The sequence below is a fragment of the Corylus avellana genome, chromosome ca6 (genome assembly GCF_901000735.1).
Source record: "Corylus avellana chromosome ca6, CavTom2PMs-1.0".
Lineage (NCBI taxonomy): Eukaryota > Viridiplantae > Streptophyta > Magnoliopsida > Fagales > Betulaceae > Corylus > Corylus avellana.
The window spans coordinates 16,275,969-16,302,881 of record NC_081546.1 but is presented as its reverse complement, the minus strand read 5'-3'; the positions used below and the strand labels follow the sequence as shown (position 1 = coordinate 16,302,881).

The 26,913-nt window shown below is 41.0% G+C and overlaps 1 protein-coding gene across 1 annotated transcript in view; it reads right to left on the bottom strand.

Annotated features, from left to right (window-relative positions):
• Positions 1–4,283: 4,283 nt before the first annotated feature.
• LOC132183765 (phenylalanine--tRNA ligase beta subunit, cytoplasmic-like) overlaps positions 4,284–26,913 on the bottom strand; it is a 33,112-nt gene continuing 10,482 nt past the window's right edge. The window contains exons 8-15 of the mRNA XM_059597177.1: positions 18,885–18,926; positions 16,597–16,673; positions 15,932–16,058; positions 15,678–15,845; positions 6,628–6,753; positions 6,380–6,514; positions 6,098–6,232; positions 4,284–4,442 (exon numbers count right to left, since the gene is read on the bottom strand). Of these exons, the coding sequence (XP_059453160.1) occupies positions 4,299–4,442; positions 6,098–6,232; positions 6,380–6,514; positions 6,628–6,753; positions 15,678–15,845; positions 15,932–16,058; positions 16,597–16,673; positions 18,885–18,926 (954 nt within the window). The 3' untranslated portion in view covers positions 4,284–4,298. The remainder of the gene's footprint in view (positions 4,443–6,097; positions 6,233–6,379; positions 6,515–6,627; positions 6,754–15,677; positions 15,846–15,931; positions 16,059–16,596; positions 16,674–18,884; positions 18,927–26,913) is intronic.

Below are 26,913 nucleotides of genomic sequence, written 5' to 3'. Positions count from 1 at the left end.
AAGGGAAAGAAATAAGGGGAGGGTCAGTCGAGTTAAATCATGAAGCTGAAAATTCTTTCATGGAATGTGAGAGGTTTGAATGAGAGGGATAAAAGGTTGAGGGTTAGAAATTTGCTTAGAAGTTGGAAGGCTGATGTTGTTTGTTTCCAAGAGACTAAGTTGGAGTTCTTTTCGTATAATTTAGTGAGGAGCTTATGGGGATGCCCGTATGTGGAGTGGTGTTTTGTTCCTTCCATTGGGGCTTCGGGGGGTATATTGCTCATGTGGGACAAGAGAGCTGTGGAGAAGGTAGATATAGCGTTGGGAAGGCATGTGGCGGCTTGTTCTTTCAAGAATATTGAGGATGGTTTCGAGTGGGCGTTTGCGGGGGTTTATGGACCTAACAGAGCTATTGCTAGGCGTTTACTTTGGGAGGAATTGGCAGGGATTATGAGTTGCTGGGACGTCCCGTGGTGTATTGGTGGGGACTTCAATGTCACTCTTTATTCTAGTGAAAGGTCTAGGGGAGCTCATTCTCAGTCGGCTATGAGGAATTTTGGCGAATTCATCTCGGATCAGGGCCTCATGGACCTTCCCTTAGTGGGGGGTATTTCTACTTGGTCAAACAATAATTCTTGGTCTAGGCTTGATCGCTTTCTTGTGACCCCGGATTGGGAAGTCCGCCACCCGGACTTGCGCCAAAAGAGGTTGCTTTGGGTTTGTTCCGATCATGCTCCTATTATTTTGGATTGTAGCTCTCATGAGGGTGGTAAAAGGCCTTTCAAGTTTGAGAATATGTGGCTTAGAGTGGAGGGATTTGTGGACAAAGTGCGCAGCTGGTGGGACTCGTATCATTTTCAGGGTACGCCGAGTTTCATCCTTTCAAAGAAGTTGCAAGCTCTAAAGTGGGATTTAAGGAGATGGAATACGCAAGATTTTGGCAATGTGGGGGTTCGGATCAAGGATCGTATGGAAGATCTCAAAGCTATAGATAGGGTGGAGGAAGAAAGAGGGTTATCCGCGGAAGAGATTGAGAAGAAAAAGGTGCTCGCTAGGGAGTTAGAAATCTCTCTCCTCCAAGAAGAAATTAGTTGGAGACAAAAATCAAGAATCCGTTGGTTGAAAGAGGGCGACAAGTGTACAAAATTCTTCCATCGGATCGCTAATGCCAACCGTAGACAGAACTATATTGAGTCTTTGAACATTCATGGAACTACTACCTCTAATCAAGAGGCTATTAGTATTCATATTACTCGCTTTTATGAGTCTCTTTTCACAGAGACCCTAAGTTGGAGACCAAGGTTGGACAATCTTCAATTTGATAGGTTGGAGGAGGAAGAGTCTTCTAGCCTAGAAGTTTCTTTTGAGGAGAGGGAGGTGTGGGAGGTGGTCAAAAAAATGGATAGGGACAAGGCTCCAGGCCCGGATGGTTTTTCTATGGCTTTCTTTCAGGATTGTTGGGAGGTGATCAAAAAGGACGTCATGGCTGTTTTTGGGGAGTTCTATGATTGAGGTAAGTTCGAAAAAAGCCTCAATGCTACTTTCATTGCTCTCATTCCGAAGTCGCATGGGGCTTCCGATTTGAAGGACTTCCGTCCTATTAGTCTTGTGGGAGGGATTTATAAGATAATTGCGAAGGTCTTAGCCAACAGAATGCGGGGAGTCATGAACCGAGTCATATCCAATCCGCAAAACGCTTTTGTCAAAGGTAGACATATTTTGGATTCGGTGCTTATTGCCAATGAATGCCTGGACAGCCGTCTCAGATCCGGGGACCCCGGCCTCTTGTGTAAGTTGGATATGGAGAAGGCTTACGATCATATGAACTGGAAGTTTCTACTCTATCTATTAAGAAGGTGTGGATTCGGCGACAAATGGTGCTCTTGGATTGAGCATTGCATCTCGTCCGTGCGGTTCTCGGTGTTGATCAATGGTTCGCCCTCCGGTTTCTTTGTGAGCTCGCGTGGGGTTAGACAAGGTGACCCTCTATCGCCTTTTTTGTTTATCTTGGTCATGGAGGCTTTTAGTAGGATGATTAATGCCTCCATGAGTAGGGGTTTCATCAATGGGTTCTATGTGGGTGCCAGGGAGCATGAGCGGGTGTCGATCTCCCACCTTCTTTTTGCCGACGATACTTTGGTGTTTTGTAGGGCAGAACCGGAACATGTTAGATTTATTAAAGCTCTCAGTATAGGCTTTGAGGCGGTTTCCGGGCTAAAGATTAATCGGGCCAAGTCTGTTTTGGTCCCAGTCGGAGATTCAGTTGAGACGGATGAGCTGGCCGGCGTCTTGGGCTGTGGCACTAGCTCGCTTCCCTTGAAGTATTTGGGTCTTCCGTTAGGGGCTTCCTTTAAGCAGTTGGCTGTTTGGGATGATATGGTGGAGAAAATTGCTAGAAGGTTGGCCTCGTGGAAGCGTTCTTATTTGTCCAAGGGGGCGAGGCTCACTCTCATCAAGAGCACCTTATCCAACTTGCCCACCTATCTTTTGTCCCTGTTTCCCATTCCTATCTCCGTGGCGAACCGTATTGAGAAGATTCAACGGGATTTTTTATGGGGAGGTTTCAAGGATGAACCCAAATTCCATTTGGTCAGTTGGCACGAGGTTTGCTCTCCGATTTCTGAGGGAGGTCTAGGGATTCGGAGCTTGCGCCTCTTCAACCAAGCCCTCTTGGGGAAATGGTTATGGAGATTTGCAAATGAAGAAGAAGCTTGGTGGAGAAGTATCTTGGTGGCTAAGTATGGGGTGGTTTGGGGTGGTTGGCGTTCAAATGTTCCTCGTGGAACGCATGGGGTGGGGCTATGGAAATACATTTGTGGGGCTTGGAGGTCGTTTCGGTGCCACTTCAGATTAGTTCCCGGTTTGGGGGGGAAGGTCAAATTTTGGGAGGATTGTTGGTGTGGCGAGACGCCCCTCAAAGATGCTTTTCCGGGCCTTTTTAATATAGCTCGCAACAAGGATGCCTCCATTGCGGACATCCGGGAGTGTGTAAATGGGATGGTGCACTGGAACGTTACTTTTACCCGTAGTATCCATGATTGGGAGGAGTTGGCCTTAGCCTCTTTCTTCTCACTCTTGTATTCGTCGCCGATCCGGGGGGAAGGGGTTGACCGTATGTGGTGGATTCCTTCAAGGAAAGGGAAGTTTGAGGTCCGCACTTTCTACAAGAGGCTTGCCCTTAAGGAGCCTAATCAGTTCCCTTGGAGAAGGATTTGGCGTACTAAGGCTCCTTTGCGAGTGGCGTTTTTTGCTTGGTCGGCCGCTCTTGGGAAATCTCTCCCTCTGGATAATGTTCGGAAGAGAGGTATTGTTGTGGTTAATCGTTGTTGCATGTGTGAGGTGGATGGGGAGTCTGTGGATCATCTCTTCCTTCATTGTGGGGTCGCGCGCAAGTTGTGGGAGGTCATCTTCTCTCGCTTTAACTTGAGTTGGGTTATGCCTAGAAGCGTCATGGAGATGTTTGCCAGTTGGTGGGCGGGAGGTAGAACTAGTAGTGCGGTGGTTTGGAAGATGGCTCCCTTGTGTCTTCTATGGTGTCTTTGGAAGGAAAGGAATGCAAGATGCTTCGAGGATTTGTCGAGGAACCTAGAGGATCTTATTCACTTCTTTTTGTACACTTTATTCACATGGACAGCAGGATGGCTTGCTCCTTTAGTGATTGATTTTTCTGATTTTCTCTTTTTGTTCTCTTCTTCTTTCTCCCCTACTTAGTCGCTCTCTTGTATACTTCCTGTGTACTAGGGTTGCGCCCCTCTGCGCTCTTAATGCATTATTACTTATCAAAAAATGATTCTGAAAAAACTATAAGCTATCTAGCATGTTCACCAAAAAATAAATAAATTGATTACACCAAAAAGAGGGTAACGCCCCAACAGGTGGAGTTATTGGAGAGTTAAAAGGCCAGTTTGGTAGTCACCGCAATTTGGAAGCCTAGAAGATGGCCCCACTTTGTGAGATGTGCTGCATCTAGAGAGAACATAATTCCCGCTCTTCTAATTTCTGGATTTTTTTGAAATTTGTGTTTTTTTTTCTCCCCCTAAGTGAGTGTCTGTGTCTCTTGCATATACTCAGTGTACTTGGGTTGTGCCTCTTTATGCTTTCTAATGAGATTGAATTACTTATAAAAAAAATCTTAAATTCAATCCAAAAATTCACAAATGTTCTAATTATTAATGACACAATGAAACAACATAAGCCTACATGAGAGCACTACAACTAAGAATAATGACCCAACTGAATTAAATACTGTGCACACCTCAGACATAGTAAACCTATATCCTCATAACTCTACCAATATAATAGAAGATAAATATTATTATCTAATAACAGAAACACAGGCATACTGACCCACAGAAAAATATATGGTCTATTGAAGAACTACATTGTACCTTTATGGGCTTTGGATGGGCTTTGTTCTGTCCAACAGTTTTCAATATACCAGACATAAGACTGGTACGAGCAGTCTGTGGAAATGGAGGAATGTGTCAAAATTCCAGAAAAATAAACAGACAAAAAAAAATTAATAATATTTTTTTTTCTTTCTAACTAATCTTCAGAAAATAAATAGAGAAAACAAAAAGAATAATTTTTTTTTTTTTTTTTTAATTTTTTATTTTTTATATAAGTAATCGAGATTTTATTAAACGTGTAAGGTGTCTCTCATGCACACAAAAAGTATATAAGAGAAGCCAACTAACTAGCAGAGGCAAAAATAATAAGAAAAGTATGGTAACTAATCATACAGGAAAAACATAAGCTGATGTCCAAAGATACAAAGTGTTCAAAAATAAAGACTTCATCTCTTCCAAAGTTCTTTTCTAACACATGCATCATGTGTTATTTATTTTTTATTTTATTTTTTATGTTTAGCTAGCACATTAGAAATCTCAAGAGAATGACATGAGATAAGAATAAGAACAGCCAGCTAAAATCACATAAACTAAGAGGGAGCAAATCTTCACCTTAGAAATGTAGGTAGACAAAATACCAAGCCTAGACACACACTTCAAGGAAAAAAACATATGCATGCACTTCAATGACAAAATGGAAATACATGGGGGTGCAAATCAGGAGAGCAACTTCAATAGCAACTTATTGAGACACGGACCATCTTGCTAACCAAACAACTTAATTCTGCTTACACACCATTCATTACTAAGTTGGCATGAACTACTCCTTATTCAATTCATGCATGTCGTGCATGTGATGAATCATAAATATTGTATTGGTTGGGCATAGAAAACCATGCCACACAAAAAGAAAAATGTTTCCAAATAAAATGTTAAAACTCTAATTTGAAGAGTTGTGTGGAAAGGTTAGCTACCAGCCCCAATTAGCTTTGTTCGTATGGAATGCATAAATAGCACGATAGATTCGTGGAACAATATACTACTGCTGAAACATGGAACAATTGAAATCTTAGATCAAAACATTATACATGGATGATAAGAACTGCCCAAACAAGAATTCTTGAACTGCAACCAACCAGAGCTATTACTCTCTACATCAAAAAATTACCATTAAGGAAAGATGTAAATCCATTGGAAACTCACATCCAATGGTGAGTTTAACAAAAGATGATGTAAAGATAAGCAATTTTTATCAAGAAAAGTATCAATCTTATATGAATTTTGTGCTTCAATATAGTAAATAAAGGTCTGATGTAGAACTGAAGGAACAGCTAAACAATCAACAATAGGTGACACAAACAGTTAAAAAAACAAAAAGGGAAAAGGGAAGAAATATGACAAAAATATAGCAGGCTTATAAAAGAAATGTAGGAGTTCATGAAATGTGTTTTTAAGTCTTCATTCAAAACAAAGAGAGAATAAAAAGAATAATTCTAAAAACAGAAAAGGAGAACCTTTCAAAAAGACGTAAGAGAAAGTGAACATGTCAAAGAGAGAGAGAGACTCAAGGACAAACTCAAGAGAACCTAAACTGAGTAAGGAAACATATAAAATGAAAAAAGATAATAGTTGAAAACGAAGAAACAAATTGACAGGAGTTACAACAATCATATACAAGGAACAAATCCTTCCATAAAATTACCAATAAGAGGGAAAACAAAAAAAAAAAAAATCCCACAGTCAAGAGTATAAAGATTCAGGATACAAACCTCATTTTCAGAGGAACGAGGATTTTCAATAATTACTGCAGTTGATTCGTCGTCTTCATGATTTAACATTGCAAAATTATCACCAAGCGAGCACAAAATGAATGACAAGACTTCTGTAAACCCACACATTGCCATCTAATAGGAAAATAGAAAAGAACAAAACTTAAACAAATAGAATGCAGTAGAAATAGTATAGACAGAATAGAAGTAATAATCAAAAAAAAGTTGCAACAATCAGCTTTTTTCGCTTGAATATACATATGAGGATCCTCTGCTCTATACCTCCAATCTGATAAGATGACTAAACTCTTCCAAGCGCAGTGGCTTCAAAGTCACAGCCCTTCCCTTTGAAATATTGTAACCCTTAGCCACTGCAATATCCTTAATATTGTTGTAGCCATAAGCAATAGCAACATCCTAAGCAATAAAAAAAACATTCGCTGTCAATAAAAATACAAGTGTGACAATCAAAACATGTTCGGTGAAGAAAGGCAAATTAGTAAAATGACCAGGCTTAGTACTATCAATACCTCCATAACATCACATGGATGAAGAACATCACTTCTAGCAGGGGGTACAGATACATTAATAGTGGAGTTATCACCTGATACAGACTGCTCAGCACGCAATTGCATCCGATTTAACAAACTAGTGACCTGAAGGATAGATAAATACAGTGAGAAGCCAATGCTAAAAAAAATAAAAATAAAAAAGAAAAGAAAAGAAAAAAAAACAGCCCAGCCATTACATATGCTTCAGTTACTTTCACTAAAATAAACAAATATAAAGTGTCTACATTGCAACTTGATAGCCTACGTATAAGACCGCTAATCTAATTCTATGTTTGAAGGGAGAGTGGTGGCCTAATAGGGTGGGAGGAAGAAGAGAGGGGGCAAGAGTCCCTGTGCGATTAGGGGGGATGTGAATGGAGAGGATAAATCCCATGGACCCCACCATTTCCAATCCATCTACAATTGGACAGATTGGAAGGCAGGAGGGGTGAGAGCCTTTCTTTACTTTTTTTGATAATAAATCGAGATATCATTAAAAGCGTGAGGCGCCCCAAGTTTCTTTTCTAGAAAAACGGAAAAGCGTGATATTAGGGAATAAATTTTGGTCTTATCCTCATCCAGCATTTCCCTTGCATCATTCCTTCCCCTGTTAACCAAACAACATGCAGGAGAGGTGGACAGCTCTCTCTTTCCTCCTCCCCCTCTCCACCCTTTCTACTTCTTCACTGCTACCAAAATAGTTAGCCATTTCAAAGGAAGAATTTTATTATTAATTATATGTTGATCAGTTGTAAAAACTGGCAGTTATAGGAAACAATTACTGAGAAGAATATAAAATGAAAAATCAGAGACAGTGAACCAAGTTAATGTTACTGGGATTGTATATACCGACATAAGCTTGGTTTATTAGTCCAAGTCTATATCTCTTAGTATCCACATTATTAAAAGTCACAGTTCTAACAAAAAGGAAGGAGTTCAAGAGTCTATAAACATAACCCCCTAGTACTCAAACAAAAAAGAATATGATTTTTTAAAGTACAAAAATTGACTTTGAATAGTGAATTTTAAGTATTATGGTTTGTTCAAGGCATTATTGCCCCGTGGTTCCAAGTCTATATCTCTTGGTATCCACATTATTAAAAGTCACAGTTCTAACAAAAAGGAAGGAGTTCAAGAGTCTATAAACATAACCCCCTAGTACTCAAACAAAAAAGAACATGATTTTTTAAAGTACAAAAATTGACTTTGAATGGTGAATTTTAAGTATTATGGTTTGTTCAAGGCATTATTGCCCTGTGGTTCTTTCCTCTACTGCCTTTTTTTCTTCTCACTTAGCCTACACCTTCCTTCTTTCAATATCTTCACCTATTCCAGAAATTTCAATTCACAACCAGATTCAGCTTTCCACTTATCCTACTCCTAATTTCAAACTTTTGACACTTCAAACTTTATATATATATATATATATATATATATATATATATATAAGTAAAAATTTATATATCAAAAGCGCAGAGGGGCGCAACTCATATAAACGAGAAGTATAAAAAAGAGCGCCTAAGAGAGAGAGAAATGAAAAAGGAAATCAGAAAAACTAATTACTAAAGGAGCTAGCCAAGCGGCCGTCCAAGAGTAAAGAGTAAAGAAGAAAAGATGAGTCAGATCCTCTATAGTCCTAGTAGAGTTCTCAAAACATCTAGCATTTCTTTCAATCCATATACACCACATAAGACATAGAGGGATCATCTTCCAAACTACCGCGCTTCAAGCACGACCTCCCGACCACCAGCAATAGAACAAATCCCTCACTCTGCAAGGCATAACCCAATGCAACCCAAACCGACTGAAAATAGTGTGCCAAAGAGTTCTTGCGGTTTCGCAATGGAGAAGAAGATGATCTACTGACTCTCCTGATTTTTTGCACATACAACACCACTCCACCACCATAAGGTTCCTCTTCCGCAGATTATCATGAGTCAAAATTTTGCCTAGAGCCGCAGTCCACCCAAAAAAAGCCACTCGCAAAGGCACCTTAGTGCGCCAAATACTCTTCCAAGGAAACATCTCATGGTCAAAATTAGACAAGGCTTTGAAGAGCGACTTAACCTCGAACTTGCCTTTCCTAGACGGGGCCCAGCAAATGCGATCCACCGTACCTACAGAGATCTTGCACGAGTACAACCAATCAAAAAAAGGAGCAACCACATCCATCTCCCAGTCCTGAACAGGTCACACAAAAATGACATTCCACTCTATAACCCCACTCCTCCAAGTAAAATTGTCCTTCACCCAAGCTTCTTTGTGTCTAGCGATGATGAACAAAGATGAGAAGTCTTGCTTCAAAGGAATTTCCCCACACCAAATATCATGCCAGAAACGAACTTGTGAACCCACCCATACCTCAAACCGACAACCTTTGGCAAAGGAACTCCAACCTTGACGAATATGCTTCCATACACCCACACCATGAGAACCCGAAACCTCCTTCATGCACCACCCGCCTTCCTGTTCTTCGTACTTGGCTTTGATAACCTTGCACCAAAAAGCCTCACTCTCATTCGCATATCTCCAAAGCCATTTCCCCAAGAGAGCTTGATTAAACTGATGCAACTTTCGAATACCAAGACCACCGTAGTGCAAGGGACGACAAACTTGATCCCACTTTACAAGATGCAACTTAGCCTCATCTCCCATTCCTCCCCACAAGAAATCTCTTTGGACTTTCTCAAGCCTTTTTAGCTACACTCATGGGAATCAGAAACAAAGACAAGAAGTAAGTCAAAAGATTAGACAACGTACTCTTGATGAGAGTTAAACGGCCTCCTTTAGAGAGGTACATCCTCTTCCAACCTGCCATTTGACGCTCCATCTTCTCAATCACATCATTCCACATAACCGTGTCCTTATACGGCGCCCCAAGAGGGAGACCCCAATACTTCATAGGCAAATCGGCAACACTACACCCAAGGATATTAGCTAACACTCCAATGTTCTCCACCTCTCCGATAGCCACAATTTTAGACTTTCCAAGATTAACTCTCAAACCCGAAACAGCTTCAAAACATAAAAGAATGAAGCGCACATACCGGATTTGCTCGAGAGAAGCTTCACAAAAAATCAAGGTATCGTTAGCAAATAAGGAGTGAGAGACCTCCAAATCCGAGACAACCCTATCTCCCACCGAGAAGCCTGTCAAAAGTCCTTGAGCAACCGTAGCATTCACCATCTTACTCAACGCCTCCATAACAAGCACAAAAAGCAACGGAGAAAGGGGATCCCCTTGCCGAATTCCCCTCGAACTGCTAAAGAACCCTTCCGGAGAGCCATTCACTGGAATGGAAAATCTTACCGACGTAATACACCGCTCTATCCAAGCCTTCCACCTCTCCCCAAAACCACACCTATGCAGCAAGTACAAAATAAAGTCCCAATTTACATGATCGTACGCCTTTTTCCAGGTCCAACTTACAAATAACACCTGGCACCCCTTGCTTCATGCGACTATCCACACATTCGTTTGCAATAAGAACCGAATCTAGGATTTGTCGGCCCCCTATGAAAGCATTTTGAGAGTAGGAAATAACCTTGCCCAAGACAGTTCTCAACCTAAAGGCGAGAACCTTAGAAACAATTTTGTACACCCCTCCCACCAAGTTTATGGGCCGAAAATCCTTCATCTCCACCGCATCCACCTTTTTCGGGATCAAAGAAATGAATGTAGCATTCAAGCTCTTCACCAACTGCTGTCTGCGATGGAACTCATCAAAAACCGCCATAACGTCTTGTTTAACAACACCCCAACAAGCTTGAAAAAAAGCCATGGAGAAACCATCTGGACCCGGTGCCTTATCACCATCCATACCTTTTATCACCTCCCAAACCTCCTTTTCCTCAAACTCTCTTTCCAACCACCTACAATCCTCCTCATCAATAGACAAGAAAGGCTGGTTGTCCATTCTAGGCCGCCATGAACTTTGCTCCGAGTATAAATTTTGATACAACTGCACCATGTGATCTTTAACCTCAACTGGATCATCGGATAAGATGCCATTAATACGAAGCACTTCCACACGATTGTACCTGCGATGAAAGTTCGCCATCTTGTAAAAGAAACGAGTATTTTGGTCCCCCTCCTTGAGCCACAAAGTTCTCGATTTCTGGCGCCAGTGAATCTCTTCACACACCAAAGTGTTCTCCAAAACTTTCAACATATCCGCCTTTCGAGTCTTTTCCTCTTGATCTAGCCCTCTCGACTCTGCCAATTCATCCAACTCTTGAATACCTCCCATCAACTCCTCCTTTTTCCTCCCAATATCGCCAAACACCTCCTCATTCCATTTTTTCAAATCTATTTTGAGGGATTTCAATTTATTAGCTAGCACATAGCTAGGTAAACCCTCGAAAGAATAAGATCCCCACCAAGAGCTAACCTTGTCGAGAAAACCTTCGGCTTTGAGCCACATGTTCTCAAATTTGAAATATTTTTTACCTCCGCAATGAACCCCACAATCCAAAGAAATAGGGAAATGATCGAAGAACATGTGTTGAAGTCTTCTTTGTGACACTGCTAGGAAATGATCTTTCCCAATCCGAGGAAAGCAAGAACCGGTCTATTCTAGACCAGGTCTCATTTTCTTGATTATTGGACCAAGTAAATTGTCCCCCCATCATCGGAAAGTCCACCAAATTGTTCTCCGAGATGAAGTCCGAAAAGTCCATCATGCCCGCAGAGTAATAAGAAGCACTAAAGCGCTCACTAGGAAAACAAACAATATTAAAATCCCCACCAAAACACCAAGGAACCTCCCACACATTCATCAAACCAGCCAACTCTTCCCAAAGGACCCTCCTCTCTACATCCTCATTCGGACCATAAACCTCTCCAAACACCCAAACCCAGTTGTCCTCCACATTTTGAAAAGAGCATGCCAAGGTGAACTGCCCCACACACTCCTCCTTACACTCCACCACCCTCCTATCCCACATCATTAACATTCCCCCCGACAAACCATTAGACCCTTTATACTTCCACCCCACATGTTTACCACCCCAACGACTGTGAACCACCTCCCGAGAGATAGTCTCCATCTTGGTCTCAATCAAACAAACTATATCTGCTTTCCACTCCTTCAACAGACCCCTAATACGCAACCTTTTTTTGAGGGCATTCAACCCTCTCACGTTCCATGCTACGATGTTAAGCTTCATGATCCACCAGTTTGACCCTTCCCACAACCCCTACCTTGCAAAGAGATCGTCTGGCCCCTGTCAACAAGAATAGCACTACCTGAAAAGTCCCCCAAATCAGAGTCAAACTGCTTCCTGGCATCTTCAATAGACTTGAACAGAGCTACCAACTCCTCCTTTTTCCCCTCATCTGAAACACCAATTTTTGGGCAAAAATTGAGACAACTTTCTACTACCCATTTAGGAGAACACTTTTCTGATTCGAGTTCCTCCAAACCGATAGTTGCTGAGATACTGTCCTCCTCCCTATTTGCCCCAGTCCCAATTCCAATATCTTTCTGTCCACTATGAACTGACTGAGACAGATTCGTAGCCTCCCCCCAACATACCCCTGTCAACATCCCAGAGATCCGACGAGGTGAAAAGGCCACCGGAGATTGATCTAAGGCAGAGCCCATGTCCTCAACGGCATTGCCTATCTCCACAGAGCACTCTGGCAAACCCCCACCAGCATCTCCAATCACCATATGGCGCTCCGGCACCTTCTGCATAGTTTCTGGCCACGACCCCAGTATTCCTTTTGCCTGCCCAAAGCCGAAGAGGCTTCTAGCTTCTAGCAAGCCCATCATTGCGGCTTTCCACCTCTGCGGCCCACGTTTCCTCCTCCTATAAGTCATCATCGCTTTTTCTTTTCCGGTGGACTGTGCCTCTCTCGCTGGACTTATAGAATCCTTGCCACCAGTGTTGACGACCGCCTTTGAAACTTCTTCAGCCGCTAACCCAACCCCCTTGACCTCTGATGAGACCTTTGCGGCCATTGGCGATGGGATTGCCAACCTATCTGAGTCAAAGCGCACGCTATACGTGAACTTCTCTTTCTTCGTCGATGCCATCTCTTCTGAGCAAGCTTCTCCTAATGGACCATCAAGTCCTGGGTTATTAAAACCCATACCCGAACCCACCGCTCCTTTAGGTTTAAAGACCGAAGTCTTCTTCACCCTCCACCATTTTTTGGGCTTTATAAGTTTTCTTTTCAGCCCAGACCCCTTTATCCCTTTCGAAGCAGGCTTTCCCTGACCCACTGGGTTTTTGTCACCCTGCCCAAGCCCAAGCCCACTGCCCTCCGTAGTCTTGAGCGCCATGTCGATCTGTGACAACCCCACGTCACAATCTTGTTGCAGACGCTTCAACAGCTCCCTGAATTTGAGGAGCTTGAGACTTACCTTGGAGTAGGTCTGCCCAACAGCATGGTGCCCCTTCCCCCCTGTCCCGTCATGCGATCCGAAGCAGTCATCGAGACCTGCGATGTCACCGGCGTTTGTGAGTTACTCGCCAAAGCGCTAAACGAACACCCCATGCGACCATCCTCCATTGCGCCTCGTCTTCCAAATTCTGCAGGTGCTTGAACGTACCTTGCCGGACATAAAATCCTCGTCGGAATCACCCCGGGATCACCGCAAGCCCTCTCCGAGTCAATGGTCTTCGTCGAAACAAAAACTTTCCTGCCAAATTCATGGGTTTTCTGTCCCATATGACCAGAAGTAGTTTTCGGCCATCTCTGCACCTTTTCGAACTGTTCCTAACCGGAGTTACAGCCCTCCTTAGTTTGCTTCGACGATAGTCTCACTGCCTCTGCGTAGCTCCTACATCCCTTGACCTCCTTATCACTCTTTTCTCCCCTAAACACACCATGCTCACTGATCACTAGAGGTTCACGTAGAGAAGAGTTTGCCACTCTCATCTCCCACTGAAACGATCCCACCCTATTCCACGCCTACCTTCTGGAATGATGATCGAGCCACACCTTCTTCCATCAAATTCCTCCACCGTCAGAAGACAACCATGCCTATTAGCACACTTCTGAGCAATTATTCTCGAATACACAACTCTAGACTGATCCCAAAAGACTTTTGAGTTATCCACTGCAATCAAATCCTTCACAATTCGCACCACCCAAGCTAGCTCATCTTTCTTCAAGAAAATGGACCTTTGAAGTCTTTTGCTCCTCTCAAAAATCCTCACCCCTGATGCCCCTACCTTAATCAACACTTCAAACTCCTTGCATTCCACCGACCACCTCCTCGGGTCTGCCATGTTACAACCTAAACTAACCCCAGACCACTCTCACGCGCCACCCACGCTCACGACACACGACTGGAATAAACCTCAAACTTAAATCAAATAGAAACATTATCTACCAATGAGTTTTCTAACCTTCACACTCTGCCACATAATATGCAGACACTGCTACTCTCGCACTTACGCTATGCTTCAGTATTGTTAGTTTGAACCCTATGAAAAGACCTCTTATTTCTTTCTTCCCCCATTATGCATGCAATGCGAATCCACCAGGGCATATAGTGTTCTCAACAATCAAAGTGATAAGAAATTAAGTACACTATTTATTGGCTATTGATTGCTTGACTTCTGAACCATAACGTGAAACTTTTTACATAAATTAAGCTCAAGAAGCAGTCCTCAAGCTCAATTTGGGAGAGGCTCAACCACTACACTACATGCATAGCACACAAACAGATCTGGCTTAAGGCAAGCTCAAGCTCTACCAATTTCTGACTGAATAGCGCTCGAGCAAGTAGGTATATGGCTTGGCTCGGCACCATCCATAAAATCAATTATTAAGGGCTTGTTTGGGAAGACAATTCTTCCCAATTCTTCTCAACTTTTTTCTATTTTTTTAGTTGATTTGACATCACTAACACTCAACTCAACTCAACTCAACTCAAAATTTTTCAAATTTATTCAAAATTTTATATTCTTCAAACAACCCAAACATAACTCTTTTTTCTTATTGATATTCGCAATTTTGAATTCAATTCAGTAGGATAGAAAAAAAAAATAGCAAAACCAAACGAGCCCTAAACCTAATCCAAACTTTTCCTTTTACTAGAGTTATAATTGGATGAACATAATTCTCATAAGCAAGTAGAGAATACCTTCAAAAGGAGCTCCGCAACAATGAAGCAGTTGGACGAATCAAATTGAATCAAGACTAACAGGATAAAAGGATTTTTTTTTTTTTTATGAATAATTAGAATTTTATTGAAAAAAGGGCAATGCCCTCGTACACAAAGAGTATACAAGAGAGCCGAGGCCCTAGCTGCTACTACAATCTAGAAAACAAATCAGATCTACCAGATTCTTGGAGGGAAAGTTAGGCACATATACAATAGCCCAATCCAAAAGATATCTTAGAAAAGAAGATTAAAGGAGAAGCACATTGGTAGGATGAGAGGACTTTTAAAACTTCAATCTCAAAAATCATCTTTTAGAACAAACTCAACAGAACACAAGTACCCTCACACAATCATTCAACATCATCGATTATACCCTTATCAAAATATCACTGCCAAAGGAAAAACATAATGCCAATAGGAATAGAAGACCAACTATATCTTAAATATCTTTTTGCATCAATGTGTCAAAAGAAAATTTTGTACAAGAATGCCGCCTATCTATGTTGTACAAAAGCTTGAATGTTTCCTCGCCAACATAAAAAAAAATATTTAGATTCTCATAAGACAAACACTTTGTGGTTCAAATAAGTAATCCTTTAGCAGTAGTAAATCCTTAAGCGGTCCAGTAAAACAATGATGAGAAAGGAATAATAAAAACAAGAAACAAACAGAAAATATACAGATATAAGCTGCCAATTGGCAACACATATCAAGACCAAACAAATAAAGATAACATAAGGAACAGGAGCAAAACAATAAAATGCCACCAGCCCCACCCATAAATTTAAACAAAATAAATACGCACATACACACACCTGAACAAAAACACCATTACCAACATCTTGAATAAGACATTTAGGTTTCATGAATCAAGAATGAGACATCATATAACAGAAATTGTAATACCTCCTCAGCCTCCAAGGGGACTCCAATTGCACCGGTAATATAAGATAGAGAAACCTCCATATTGTAGACAGATAATTCAGGATAAGTATATGACTTCCCATCAGAATATATCACTTCAACTGGTTCAATTTCAAACTTTCTTTCACAAAATTCTGAAAAGGTTGTCACCTAGAAGAACAGAGGAAAACCATTCATTTATTTATCTACTACAAATAAGAAACATCCACAACATGTTAAACTTCTAGATTACCCACCACTGTGTTCAAAACAATCTTGGCTTTTGTTAGATCAGAGGCAGTGCATTCAATGAATACATTCTTCGTCTTTAGAGTGATTGCTGAATGTGCACTATTGATAATGGGGGGTAAAGACAAGACAGTTCTGCATGAAACAAATAGAATTTTCAGGATAAGAAAAAAGGAAATAAAACATTCGAACATCAAGAAGACAAACTTTGGACTCGTTTGGTAAAATATTTTAGAGGGTGCTTTTTGCTTTTTGGTTGTGATGTGACATAAAGGTGAAAGTAGTTTGTGAGTAATCTGTAATTATAGTTGTTTGTTAATACTTTACTTATTTGCTAAAAAGCAAAAAGCTATCCTAAAAAGTGTTGCCAAATAAGCCTTTTGTGTTCCCAATACAGTTTTCTAAAAGAAATTAAGAACAGATGTGCAAAGGCTAAAAGATCTTCTTGTACCAAAACTCAACAGAGACAATGGCAATATACGAGAGTACAGTCAGACCAAAATGAACAGTGTGAGCTCAACATCTTCAAAGCAAAGAAAGCTCAATGCTTCAAAGACAAAAAAGAAGAGGAAATTGATAGAAGAAAAAAGACATAACAACAATTTAAATAAATTGGCTGGTAAAAGAGCTAGGAAATCCTTATAATTGCATAAACATCAACAGACAATCATACCTGTTATGGTCATATATAACAGGGTACACTGGTGAGTTCTCAATTATGTGCAAAAACTTCTTCAGTTTCAAATCTGACTGGTGAAACATAAATCAAGAAATCATACACTAATATCTGCATGACTAATATAAAAATGAAATATACAAGCTCCTGAGAACTGGAAAAATGAAATATACAAGCTCCTGAGAACTGTCCACACAAGGGATGCATGCACGGATCAGGATCCCTTACAAAGAAATTGTAGATTCTCAAATTACACAATTTATGCCGTTTATTTACTTGAAATGCTTGAAAATGCTACATATTAAAAAGGTGGCATGCTAAAGTCAAGAATTGAGTATATTTTTATCAGGTTCTTGCTCTTTATGTTGTAAAAAAGCTTTGAACAAAAAATTGTCTTTTGGTTTTCTAAAGAAAAAGCGTTTTTGCAAAAGTGAAGAACAAGCTTTTTTGGAGGAAAATTCTTAATGACTGCCTCGATAACAAGCCACAATTTTAATAAGTGGCATTTTTCAAACGTTTCGATGTAAAGAAATAGACTAAATTCTGAAATTCAAGTTTGAAATTGTAGGGGCTAATCCTGCATGCACAATTGCCAATATCACAATCTCTATGTGCGCAATGTAAAAATTACATATTAAAAAAAATAATAATAAATAAAATAAAGGACTAAATACCTTTGACCCCCTTATGGTTTAACGACTTTAATTTTTCCCAACTCGGTTTCAATTCATATTATCCTCACTTATGGCTAAAAACAAAGATGGTTCCTCTATCCATCTTGTGTCCAAAAAATAACAGAAATCAACGGAAACCTATCAAAAATTGACACATGGCCACATGCCTCATTAAAAAAATAATAATAAAAAATAAAAAATAGAAAATAGAAAACTAAAAAAGTAATTTTTTTTTTTTTTTTTAAAGAAAAAAAAAAAGGTGGCTTGAGCCACCCTTTAAGGCAGAATGGACTTGGCCAGTATGGGGGTCGTTGGAACCACCCCAAAAGGTCATGCGGGTGGCTAGGATTTGTTTCAATCACTCCTATGGTTGAACAACCCTCATGGCCCTTGGGGGTGCTTCGGCCACTCCCGTTTGGCCTGGGCTAGTTTTGACCACCCCCAAGACTAGCCATGGCAATGGGGTGAGGGTGGGGGTGGTTCAAACCGGCCATGGGGGAGTCAGCGACCCCCACACTGTCCGAAGGGGGGTGGCTTGAGCCACGTACCCCTTATTATTTTTCTTTTTATCAAAATGTTTTAAAAAACAAAATTAATTTTTTTAATGTTTAGTTTTTAGGTTTTTAATTTTCCATTTTTTAAATTTTTAATGAGGCATATGGAAGTGTAGCAATTTTTGATTGGTTGGACATGGATTTCCATTACTTTTATGAACATAAGTATCATCTCCATTTTTAGCCATAAACAAGGTACTATCTATGAAACAAATTGAAACTAAGGTGGAAAAAGATCAAGTTGTTAAACCGGTGAAAGGTATTTATACCAAAATATATATATATATACACAATTATTTATAGGGTTAAATACTCCAAACCCCCCTGGGGTTTGGTAACTTTATTTTTTTCCCCCTGGGGTTTCATTTTTATCATAGGAGGTCCCTGTGGTTTTGATAAGTGACCAAATTAGTCCATCCGTTAGTTGACCGTTAGGACTGACACGTGGACCAATCAGACGTCGACACGTGGCACATATATTAATTTTTTAAAATTTTTTTTTTTTAAAAAAAATTAAAAAAATATATTTTTTTTTAAATTAAAAAAAAAAAAAAGAAACGGAAAACATTGGTGGCCACCCCCTTGGCCATTTGGGGGTGGCCGACTTTGGCCATGGGGGTGGCTTGGCCACCCCCATCTGGCCAGATGGGGGTGGCCGAGCCACCCCAGACATAGAGACAACCCGTACCTTAATAAAGAGTTAGCCGAGCCACCCAAATAACAAACCACCTAATTGTTTTCTTTTGCTTTTTCTTTTCTTTTTTTTTTTAAAAAAAAAAAATTGAAAGATAATTAATTAATTTTAAAAAAATTAAATTGGTGCCACGTGTCAACATCTGATTGGTCCACGTGTCAGTCCTAACGGTCAACTAACGGATAGACTAACTTGGTCTTTTATCAAAACCCAGGGGGGTCCTGTGATAAAAATGAAACCCCAGGGGGGTAAAAATAAAGTTACCAAACCCCAAGGGGGTATTTGGTATTTAACCCTTATTTATAATATTATGAATTGCAAAGTCAAGGTTAAGTAACAAAAACGTCTCAATCTAAGACTTACTTTGTAAAACTCCATCAGCTCATCAGCTCTGAAGTTCTTCACCTAAATTGCAAAAACAAAGTTACAAGCAATCAGTTTTATCATTACATAGACTTTGCAACGCCACGTTTTTTTGTCAATAAAAAAAAAAAAAGGAACAAATAACATGTGAAAAGCAAAATGCTTAAACCATAGCCATCTCAAACTCTATGATCAATAAAAGAGAACAATTTTTCTAGCTGACTAATTTATTGCACAATATTGTAAATCAAAGTTATAACTTTGAGATCCCTCTCTCTCGGCACATGTAGGTGTGTCCCAACGTCCATAAGCTATTTGACTAGATTTTCTCTTGTTGGCACTTTGTGGAAGCTAAGTCTTTTGAGTTCTCAATGGAAGAGGGGGTTTCAATATTACTTGTTTTCAAAAGGAGTAGGCCATCATGCATTTTGTATCCTTGGGTAGAGTGAGAGTTGGTTGTTGGCTACCACGGAAGATGTACTTCTAGCTAAGGCCTCGACGAGTTTTTGAAATCCTCTAGGGTAGCCTTAATCGCCTAGTGGTATGCAAACAAATTCAGTAGAAACTTGCTTGTTGTGACAAAGGTGTTGGTCGAAGGGGCTTTGTGGTTACGCCGAAAGGCAAAGGTGGTCAGGGATGGGCAGGTTTTGTGTTCGAGTTATGGAAGGTTCTAGAAATGTTTCCCTTTGGTAATGGTCAATTACCTCCTCTTTCCGAGAGACCCCTCCGTTGGTTCTCTTCGTTTCACCTCAAGATGTATTCTACAATACCTCTAGCACCTATGGTGCATGAGCCGACAAGGGAGGTTGTTAAGAGGTCAATTGTTGAGGTGGTGGTTCGTCCGGGGTAGTGTATGATGGCTTCCACCCGGCCCACGGCCTCATTGTCAATGTCGTTGGCTCAAAAGGCCAATGGCCATGGAGTGCCTAGGGATGCAACAAATCCCGTGTAAATAACTGGTACATTACATGTTGTAGGTAGGGTTGTAAATGAACAAAGTTGTTCGTAAAAAGCTCGAAGTCGACTCGAGTTTGATTCATTTATTAAACAAACCAAGCTTGAACAGAAATTTAAGTTCCCTTATTAAATGAGCCAAACGAATAAACTTGGCTTGACGTATAAACTCATATAACTTCATTTTCATTATTTTTATAGTATTGTCCACCCCCTTCAAGTATTTTAAACTAGTGAATTTACAATTTTTGTTGACGACTGCAATGATATATGTTATTACTTATTAGGACATAACTCTACGTGGTCAACAGTAGAATTGCAACTTATGAAAAGGTTTATCTTCTTCTTTTCTTATTAGAGTTTCCGCATTGTGATGGGCTTTACAATTATGTCGGCTACAGCCTGTAGTTGGAGCTTCAATTAAATATCTTTTCTCTTTTTTGGTTTGACAAGTAAAAACATGATATGTAATGAGTTTGAATTTGCACATATCATAAGATATGATAGATCATTTAATCTTGTAAATTAGGTTTAAATTATCATCCTTTTGCACCATCAATAATAAAATTGACCCAAAAGGAATAACATAAAAGAGCTCAATAAGAATGATCCTACAGACCTATCTCTCCTTTAACATCACCGTCTTCATCGTAGTTCAAGCCCATATTACAACCGAACTACGAACGAACAAATTGCATGATGCATAGTTTGGGGTTGCCAACACTTAGACTTATGTTTTTGGATTCAAAAATGGCCTCTGATGGGATTTTGATTATGTGGATAGGTGGGTGGTGGAGAAAATCGAAGAGTGCGTAGGGGAGTTTATTGTAGCTTGTTCTTTTAGAAATGTTAAAGATCAATTTCTTGGGCTTTTGTGGATGTCTATGGCCCTAATTCCGATTGTGATATAAGGTATTTAAGGGATGAATAGACTAGTTTGCTTTGTTGGTAGGATTTTACGAGGTGCATTGGAGGAGATTTCAATGTCACTCATTTTCCTAGTGAGAGGTTGGGTGAAGCCCACTTTTGCCAGCTATGGTGGAGTTCTCATATTCCATTTTTTAGTAATATCCCTCTTGTAGGCAGTTCTTTTATATGGCCAAACAATCAGTATCCCCCCACTTGGTCTAGAATTGACAGATTTCTCATCCCTCTTGATTGGGAAGCTTAACGGTGGTAAAAGGTACTTATTCAAGAATATGTGGCTATAATATATGAGTTTTGTGGATATTTATCAAAAATATGAGCTTTGTGGATAGGATGAAACAAAGGTGGACTTCTTGCTGCCTTCAAGGTCCCCAAGTTTTGTTTTGGTTAAACTTAAGGCTTTGAAAGTTAATTTAAGAGTTTGGAATGAGGTGTTTGACAATGTTGAGAGACAAAAAAAAAAGCTTCTTTTGGGAAAATTATGAGTTCTCCATGGTCTAGAAGAAAAGAGAGCTTTATGCGTTGAGTATAAGTTAAGGAGAAAGCTGTTAGTGATACGGAGAGGGCTACTCTTTTGGAGGTGAGTTAGAGAAATAAATTAAGGGCGTTGAAGTTACAAGAGGGTGACCATTCCATGAAGTTCTTTAAGGAGAAAGTTGTTAGTGATACGGAGAGGGCTACTCTTTTGGAGGTGAGTTAGAGAAATAAATTTAAGGGCATTGTAGTTACAAGAGGGTGACCATTGCACGAAGTTCTTCCATCGAGTGGAAAAAACAAATAGAAGAAATAGTTGAATCTCTATCAATTAATGGTAGAGTGTTGTCCAATCATTCCGAGATTAGAAAACACAATGCAGTTCTGTAATAGTTTGTTTACCGAACAATTCAGTTGGCAGCCTAAATTGGATAGCCTTTCTTTTTTGACACCATCGATGAGGTACAGGCCATTTGGCTGGAGAAAGAGTTTGAGGAGGAAGAGGTCTTTGAGGTGAAGAATGCTAAGAACAGCAAGAAGGCCCATGGCCTTGATGGTTTCACTTTGGCGTTCTTCCAAGCTTGTTGGGATGATCTTAAAAGTAGATACTTTGAATGTTTTCCAAGAGTTTCACGCGAAAGGAAAGTTCAAAAAATGTTTTAATGCTACTTTCATTGCTCTTATTCCAATGAAATCAAGGGTTGTTGATATTGAGGATTTTCATCCACTTAGCCTAGTGGGTGGAGTCTACACAATTGTTGCCAAAGTTCTAGCAAACATGTTTAAAATAGTTGTGGAGAAGATCACATCGAAGCCCCATAATGCTTTCATTAGAGGTAGGAAGATTCTAAATTCAGTTCTCATAACTAATAAATGCCTTAATAGTCAGATTAGATTTGGAGAGCCAAGTATGTTTGCAAATTGGATATTGAAAAAGCTTATGACCATGTCAATTGATAATTTTTGTTGTATATGTGGAAGAGGTGCGGTTTTGGGCAAAAATGGCATAATCAGATCACATTGTATTTCTTCGGTGCATTTTTCTGTTTTGGTGAATGCACTCCGACAAGATTTTTTTAGTATCTTTCATGCCCAAAAATGGGGGTACCCTTTGACTCCCTTACCATTTGTCATCGTTATGGAGGCTTTGAGAAAAATGATTGTTGCTACAAAGAACCAAGGCTTTCTATTAGGCTTTTCTGTGGAGAGTATGAATGTTTTTTTGATAAGTAATAATGCATTAAGAGCGCAGAGGGGCGCAACCCAAGTACACAGGAAGTATACAAGAGAGCGACTAAGTAAGGGAGAAAGCAGAAGAGAACATAAAGAGAAAATCAGAAAAATTGATCACTAAAGGAACAAGCCAACCTGCTGTTCAAGTGAATAAAGTGTACAAAAAGAAGTGAATAAGATCCTCGAGGTTCCTCGACAAATCCTCGAAGCATCTCGCATTCCTTTCCTTCCAAAGACACCATAGGAGACAAAGGGGAGCCATCTTCCAAACCACGACACTACTAGTTCTACCTCCCACCCACCAACTGGCAAACATCTCCATGACGCTTCTAGGCATAACCCAACTCAAGTTAAAGCGAGAGAAGATAACCTCCCACAACTTGCGCGCGACCCCACAATGAAGGAAGAGATGATCCATGGACTCCCCATCCACCTCACACATACAACGATTAATCACAACAATACCTCTCTTCCGAACATTATCCAGCGTGAGAGATTTCCCAAGGGCGGCCAACCATGCAAAAAACGCCACTCGCGAAGGAGCCTTAGTCGCTAAATCCTTCTCCAAGGGAAATGGTTAGGCTCCTTAAAGGCAAGCCTCCTGTAGAAAGTACGGACCTCTAACTTCCCTTTACTTGAAGGAATCCACCACATTCAATCCTCCCCTTCTCCCCGAATCGAAGACGAATACAAGAGCGAGAAGAAAGAGGCTAAGGCCATCTCCTCCCAATCGTGGATACTACGGGTAAACATAACATTCCAGTGCACCATCCCATTTACACACTCCCGAATATCCGCAATAGAAGCATCCTTGTTGCGGGCAATATTAAAAGACCCGAAAAAGCATCTTTGAGAGGCGTCTCACCGCACCAACAACCCTCCCAAAATTTGACATCCCCCCCAAACCAGGAACTAATCTGAAGTGGCACCAAAACAACCTCCAAACCCCGCAAATGTGTTTCCATAACCCCACCCCATGCATTCCACGAGGAACATTTGAACGCCAACCACCCCAAACCACCCCATACTTAGCCACCAAGATACTTCTCCACCAAGCTTCTTCCTCATTTGCAAATCTCCATAACCATTTCCCCAAGACGGCTTGATTGAAAAGGCGCAAGCTTTGAATCCCTAGACCTCCCTCAGCAATCGGAGAACAAACCTCGTGCCAACTGACCAGATGGAACTTAGGCTCATCCTTGAAACCTCCCCATAAAAAATCCCGTTGAATCTTCTCAATGCGATTCGCCACAAAAATAGGGATGGGGAACAGAGACAGAAGATAGGTGGGAAGATTGGATAAGGTGCTCTTGATGAGGGTGAGCGTCGCCCCCTTGGACAAATAAGAACGCTTCCAAGAGGCCAACCTTTTAGCAATTTTCTCCACTATGTCATCCCAAATAGCCAACTGCTTGAAGGAAGCCCCTAGCGGAAGACCCAGATACTTCAAGGGTAGAGAACTAGTACCACAACCCAAAACGCCAACCAACTCATAGGGTGGAGAGTATGAATGTTGGTGCACTTAATATCTCCCCTCTATTGTTTGTGGACAACATATTGATATTCTGCGAGGCAAATTTTGATCATCTCTGCTACCTACATTGATTGTTCTTGTGCTTGGAAGCTGTCTCAGGTTTGATGAATAAATTTGGCTAAATCAGAAAAGGTTCATGTTGGCGATGTCACAAATGTTGATGGCTTGGCTAGTATTTGGGCTACAAGGTCTCTTCTTTGCCTATGAAGTATCTAGGTCCTCCTAAATACTTTTCTCGATTCAACATGTGTTGAGTTATGCCTAGAAGCATCAAGGAGATGTTTGCTAGCTAGTGGTCAGGAGGAAAATCCCATAGTGCTGTAGTGTGGTAGATGGTTCTCCTTTGTCTATTGTGGTGCCTATGGAAGGAAAGTAATGCTAGATACTTCGAGGATTTGTCGAGGAATCTTGAGGACCTTGTTCATTTCTTTTTGTACACACTTTTCACTTGGACTGTAGGCTGGCTTGCACCCTTAGTGATCAATTTTCCTGATTTTTTTTTTATGTTCTCTTCTTCTTTCTCCCCTTTTCAGTCGCTCTCTTGTATACTTCCTGTGTACTTGGGTTGCGCCCCTCTGCACTCTTTAATGCATCATTACTTATCAAAAAAAAAAAGTATCTAGGTCCTTCGGTACGCTTCTTTTAAGGCCAAATATATTTGGGACACCATTATTGAGAAGATAGAGTGCTCTTTGGCAGGTTGTAAGAATATGTATTTGTCTAAGGGTGGGAGAATTACCTTGATAAAAAGCACCTTATCTAATCTACCTACTTATTTCATGTCTCTTTTTCCTCTCCGTGAGGGTGTTTCCAATTGCATAGAGAATTTACAGCTGGACTTCTTGTGGAATGGTATGGGTGAAGAGTTCAAATTTCACCAACTTAACTAGTCTAAGGCTTGGTCTCTGATCTCTGCAAAGGGGTGGGATTGGGGTCCGAAATCAACTTCTCTTCAGCTGAGCGCTCTTGAGGAAGTTGTTATGGTTCTACGTGCATGAGAGAAAGGCTTTATGGAGGGTGGTAGTAGATTCCAAATATAGCAACACATGTGGTAGGTGGTGTTCTAATGATGTTCATGGGTCATATTGGATGGGCCTTTGGAAAAATGTCAACAAGGGTCGAGAAAATTTTCTAGTCATACTAGATTTGAGAAGGGGGGTGGATACAAGATTAGATTTTGGCATTATGTGTGGTGAGGGAATCAGTCCCTTAAGGCAACTTTCCCTGAGTTATTAAGTATTGCTTGTTTTAATGATATTTTGTGGCAGACAAGAGAGTTGTGGAAGACCGGAAATTGAAAATGTCAAAATAGCCCCTCTCGTTCTCTTTTCCTTAGCCTTCCTTCTCCTCTGCCCTAGCGGTGGCGTGATAGGCGTTGCGCGCTAGGGTCTGGCGAGTTTTCCATGGAACACAGTTTCTCTTTTGAGGCTAAAACCTTCTGCCTTTCGGCAAAGGATGGGTGTCCTAACCTTTGTCTGGAGGAAAGGAGAAAAGGATTAGTGGGGTATATTTTTGCAAGCAACCAATGTTCATCATGGTTGGTGGATATGGTGGAGGCGGCGATTCAGTCTCAGGTGAAGGAAGAAATCGCCAAATCTTACCGTGAGGGAGATAAGGTTACAATGGTCCACGGGGGAGGTAATAAGGCTGGAAGGTTCTTGGAGGTGTCGATTCTCGCTGAGGGTGGTCGCAAGGGAGTCATTTGGCTTCCAGAGGGTCGTTATGGGAGGGGTTGGCGGCGATTTGTGGGAGAGCTTCGGCAACTATTGGCATGTTAGATTAAGAAGACTGGAGTGGTGGATCTTGGGGTTCCACCTACGGCGGGGAGTTTTGTGGATGCTCCTTCTTCGGGTATTAATTCCGGGAGGTAGCTCATGGATGTCCTTCGATCTACCTTTGGCATCGAGGCAAAAGCTGCTGTACTGAAGGCTATTTCTTCTAGCTTTCTCGATCTATTTCCGGTGTCGCCTTGTTTTGAGACGAGGTTTGATGATGAAGGGATGCGATCTGCCGTGGATTGCTCTGCGCTGGAGTGTATGCCTAGGTCTCAGGCAGCGGCGGCGGCTGCTTCTTTGAGTTCAAAGAAGAGGAAGGGTAATTTCGGTAGTATTGGGTTAACGAGGAACCTAGGGCAAGTTCATTCTAAATTGGATCAGGTCCTTGCTGGATTAGACTCAAAGCCCAATCGCAGGAGGAAAAGGTCTAGTTTTTTGGGCTTCGCAAAAACTGCCTTTGGTCGTGATCCAGGTCTGTCCTTGATGCTGGTTCAGGTCAAATTTTGGATCTGGGTCTGGATATGGGGTTGGTTCTGGATACGGATCCGGGTTCAGATACAGGTTCGGATCCGGTTTTGGGCTTCTCCTCAGAGTCTATTTTTGTGGAGTCTGATTCAATTTTTGCGTTGACTTCGATGATTCCTCCGGTGCTTCCTTTGGTCTTTGAAGCAAATGTGGAGACGCCAACTAGGTCTCCTTCGGGTCTGCGGGCTGTGTCAAAATCGGTGAGTTTTTCTGGTTTGGGTTCCTAGTTGGAGGCTGTTTAGTTTTTTTTTTTTATAAGTAATGTATTATAAATCAAAAAAAGCGCAAAGCGCCTCTAAGTACACAATAATTGTACAAAGGAACCCAACCAAACACCCTAACAAACCAAAAACCCAGAAAAACCCCATCAAACCAAACACCCCACCAACAAGGTATACAAGAGACCCAACCAAAACCCAAGAAAAGCCCTAGTGCTTCCTGGTGGAACCCTAGTGCACCTCAGGGGGAAATGAAAAAGCATTTTTCAACCCCAAAAATCCCCGCCGACGCCGGCCCTAAACAGTTGGAGGCTGTTTAGTTATCGGAACCAAATTAGGTTCGGCACTTTCCGGTTGGTACTCCCGCTTCTCCAGTGGGGGATTCTGCC